The sequence below is a fragment of the Carassius auratus genome, chromosome 37 (genome assembly GCF_003368295.1).
Source record: "Carassius auratus strain Wakin chromosome 37, ASM336829v1, whole genome shotgun sequence".
NCBI classification, from domain to species: Eukaryota; Metazoa; Chordata; class Actinopteri; order Cypriniformes; family Cyprinidae; genus Carassius; species Carassius auratus.
The window spans coordinates 17,878,736-17,881,235 of NC_039279.1; the positions used below are offsets into that span (position 1 = coordinate 17,878,736).

At 35.7% G+C, this 2,500-nt stretch overlaps 1 protein-coding gene across 1 annotated transcript in view; it reads right to left on the reverse strand.

The window, feature by feature from the left end:
• Nucleotides 1-478: 478 nt before the first annotated feature.
• The window catches only part of frmpd2 (FERM and PDZ domain containing 2), a 22,043-nt gene continuing 20,021 nt past the window's right edge, over nucleotides 479-2,500 (reverse strand). The window contains exons 26-29 of the mRNA XM_026223237.1: nucleotides 1,559-1,770; nucleotides 1,346-1,412; nucleotides 752-933; nucleotides 479-558 (exon numbers count right to left, since the gene is read on the reverse strand). Coding sequence (XP_026079022.1) covers nucleotides 884-933; nucleotides 1,346-1,412; nucleotides 1,559-1,770 — 329 coding nt within the window. The 3' untranslated portion in view covers nucleotides 479-558; nucleotides 752-883. The remainder of the gene's footprint in view (nucleotides 559-751; nucleotides 934-1,345; nucleotides 1,413-1,558; nucleotides 1,771-2,500) is intronic.

The following is a 2,500-nucleotide window of genomic DNA, read 5'->3' on the forward strand; positions in this document are numbered from 1 at the left end:
GAATCTTACTCTGACTGCAAGGCACCACGATAATATTTACATTTGAACTGCAATTAAGGTTTGAGTCACGGTGAGCTGCCATCAGCACTGTCCAGTGCTCAGATCCCTACACTTTTCTAACAACACACGTTTAAAACAGTTTATACAGCATTCAGTATTTATTTAGTAATTTAACACGCAACATGGAGTGTTTATGGAGCTGTGTCGCCACCTCGTGGACACATCCGGGAACTGCAGGAACTGAGCTTCAGCGCAACACAACCCCAGCAAGACAAATGGACCCTGTTAAATAAATAAAGCTTATTTATCAAGCCATTCATTCATTTATTCGGTTATTTATAGAACATTTTGACATTTTTGTGTTCTTGACATGCTATTTTCTTTATATGAACTTTTTAAATCATGGTTGTTGGCTTCAGAATGGCATTTATTGTTTGAATTGCTGAGCATCACTAAAATAAGGGTTTACTGAGGCTTGCCTTTCTGTCCAGTCGAGAGAAGTGCAGGAAATGTTTGGCAGCACACTCGGTCAGTTTCTGTTCCCAATGCTCAGAAGACCTGTGGACACAAACAATTCTCGTTTAGTTCGGCTAATTCAACTGAGATCAACTAAACGAGTGTCTTGATGATAGTAAAGTCTATGTGTGGTCTAGGTGTGAAGCGTGAGATCCTGTGCATGTTCTAGAAAGCGTTGAGAAGCTGTGTTTCTATCGTGTCGAAGCCAAGCACGTTAAAGTATGAGAGCAAGTACCCCAAATCTCCTTGAAATCAGTTTGATTTTTTTTTCCCTAAAGGACATTCAGACTCTTCGGTTTTCTAATCTGTCCTCTCCCATAATGCACTAGGGTTCCTCCATGAGCTTCATTCCCAGGAGAAGACTGCTTCAGCTGCAGGTCAGTTGGCCAATTTTCTCTGTTATAGGTGGAAGTGTTCCTTAACAACATAAAACATGATTCCAAGTTACTGTAAAGAGCCGTCAGTAACGCTTTCCAGTTTAAATATTTTATTTGAAAAATATAAATATAGATAAATAATGTTAATGTTTTGAAAGAAGTTTCTTAATATGCATGACAAGATTATTTATTTGATCAAAAATATTATTCTAATTTTAAATAATTGTTCTATTTTAAAATGCATTTTAAATGTCATTTATTTCTGTGAATAAGACAGGTGAAAATTCAGCTTTGATCACAGAAATAAATGCCATTTGATCAGATATGCACATAGAAACATGTATTTTAAATTGTACTAATATTTCACAAATGTAAAAATGTTTATCAAATAAATGCATCTTCAAATCTTAGTTTTTAATCTCACTTAAAAACCTGTTGACCTGTATCAGTACCTTGAGCAGGACGGCAGAGAAGCAGCTGCACCTCTGAAGGAGAGTTCCTCAGTAACCGCAGCACTTGCTGTGAGGTCAGAGGTCAGAGGTCATCTTTTCATTGAACACATTTGAGAATAACAGCACCGTATTTAACAGATCCAGGCTCTTCACACTGTTTCTACTGCATGTTTAGTAATATTTCTAATGGATGCAGAAGTGCTCCGCTGTTACCTGATAGGACAAGCCCTTGAGTGGCTCTCCATTAATGGACAGAATGACGTCTCCCTCCCGAATCTTGCCGCTCGCCTCCGCTGGCTGACCTGGGAACAGTGTTCTGATCCGCACGATGGAGCCGCAGTCCAGAGACGTGTCCAGCTCTGTGATGAAGAAGCTGAAGCCCAGACCGTTCGGTCTCTTCTTCAGAGTCACCTCCTGGATGTTGTCTGTGGACAGAATCAGAAAGATTCAAGCTGATCCAACATTTCCTGAAGCACAGTGCAATGCATGCATAATAAACACAGTTTTATGACAAGGCTTTAAGATCAATTTTGCATAAATCAGGAATTTTTAAAATCCTAATTAATGATTCAAAGAGAGGTTTGAATGGTGGGAGATAAAGCTAAATGAACCTTGATATTTTGATGCACCAACATTGTTATTTATCGATTTTTTATTTATTCTTTTTACGAAACTCCAAAACTGAAGTAAAAAAACAACAACGTTCCTAATCGGTGAATAAATGCAATTTAATTACATTTAAACACACACACACACACACACACACACACACACACACACACACACACACACACACACACACACAAACAAAAATAATAATAATAAGAACTTTTATATTGTTAGTGATATTTAAAGATAAATAATAATAATAATAATAATAATAAGTTTGCTTTATAAAAACAATTAAATTGTACATAAGGCCTCAACTTATATAGGTACTATAAGCTATATACATATATACATAAATTAGGTATTTTTATAATTAAATTTTTTGTAAAAAGATCTTAACATTTAAGCGGTAATAACTTTTTTTCATGACTGATTTATACAAACACATTAAATAAAGTAGAGTTAAGTAAAAGCATAATGAATATGTAATATATATAGCATATATTTAGCAAAATGCGAGTTATAATTTCTAGCTAACTATCGATC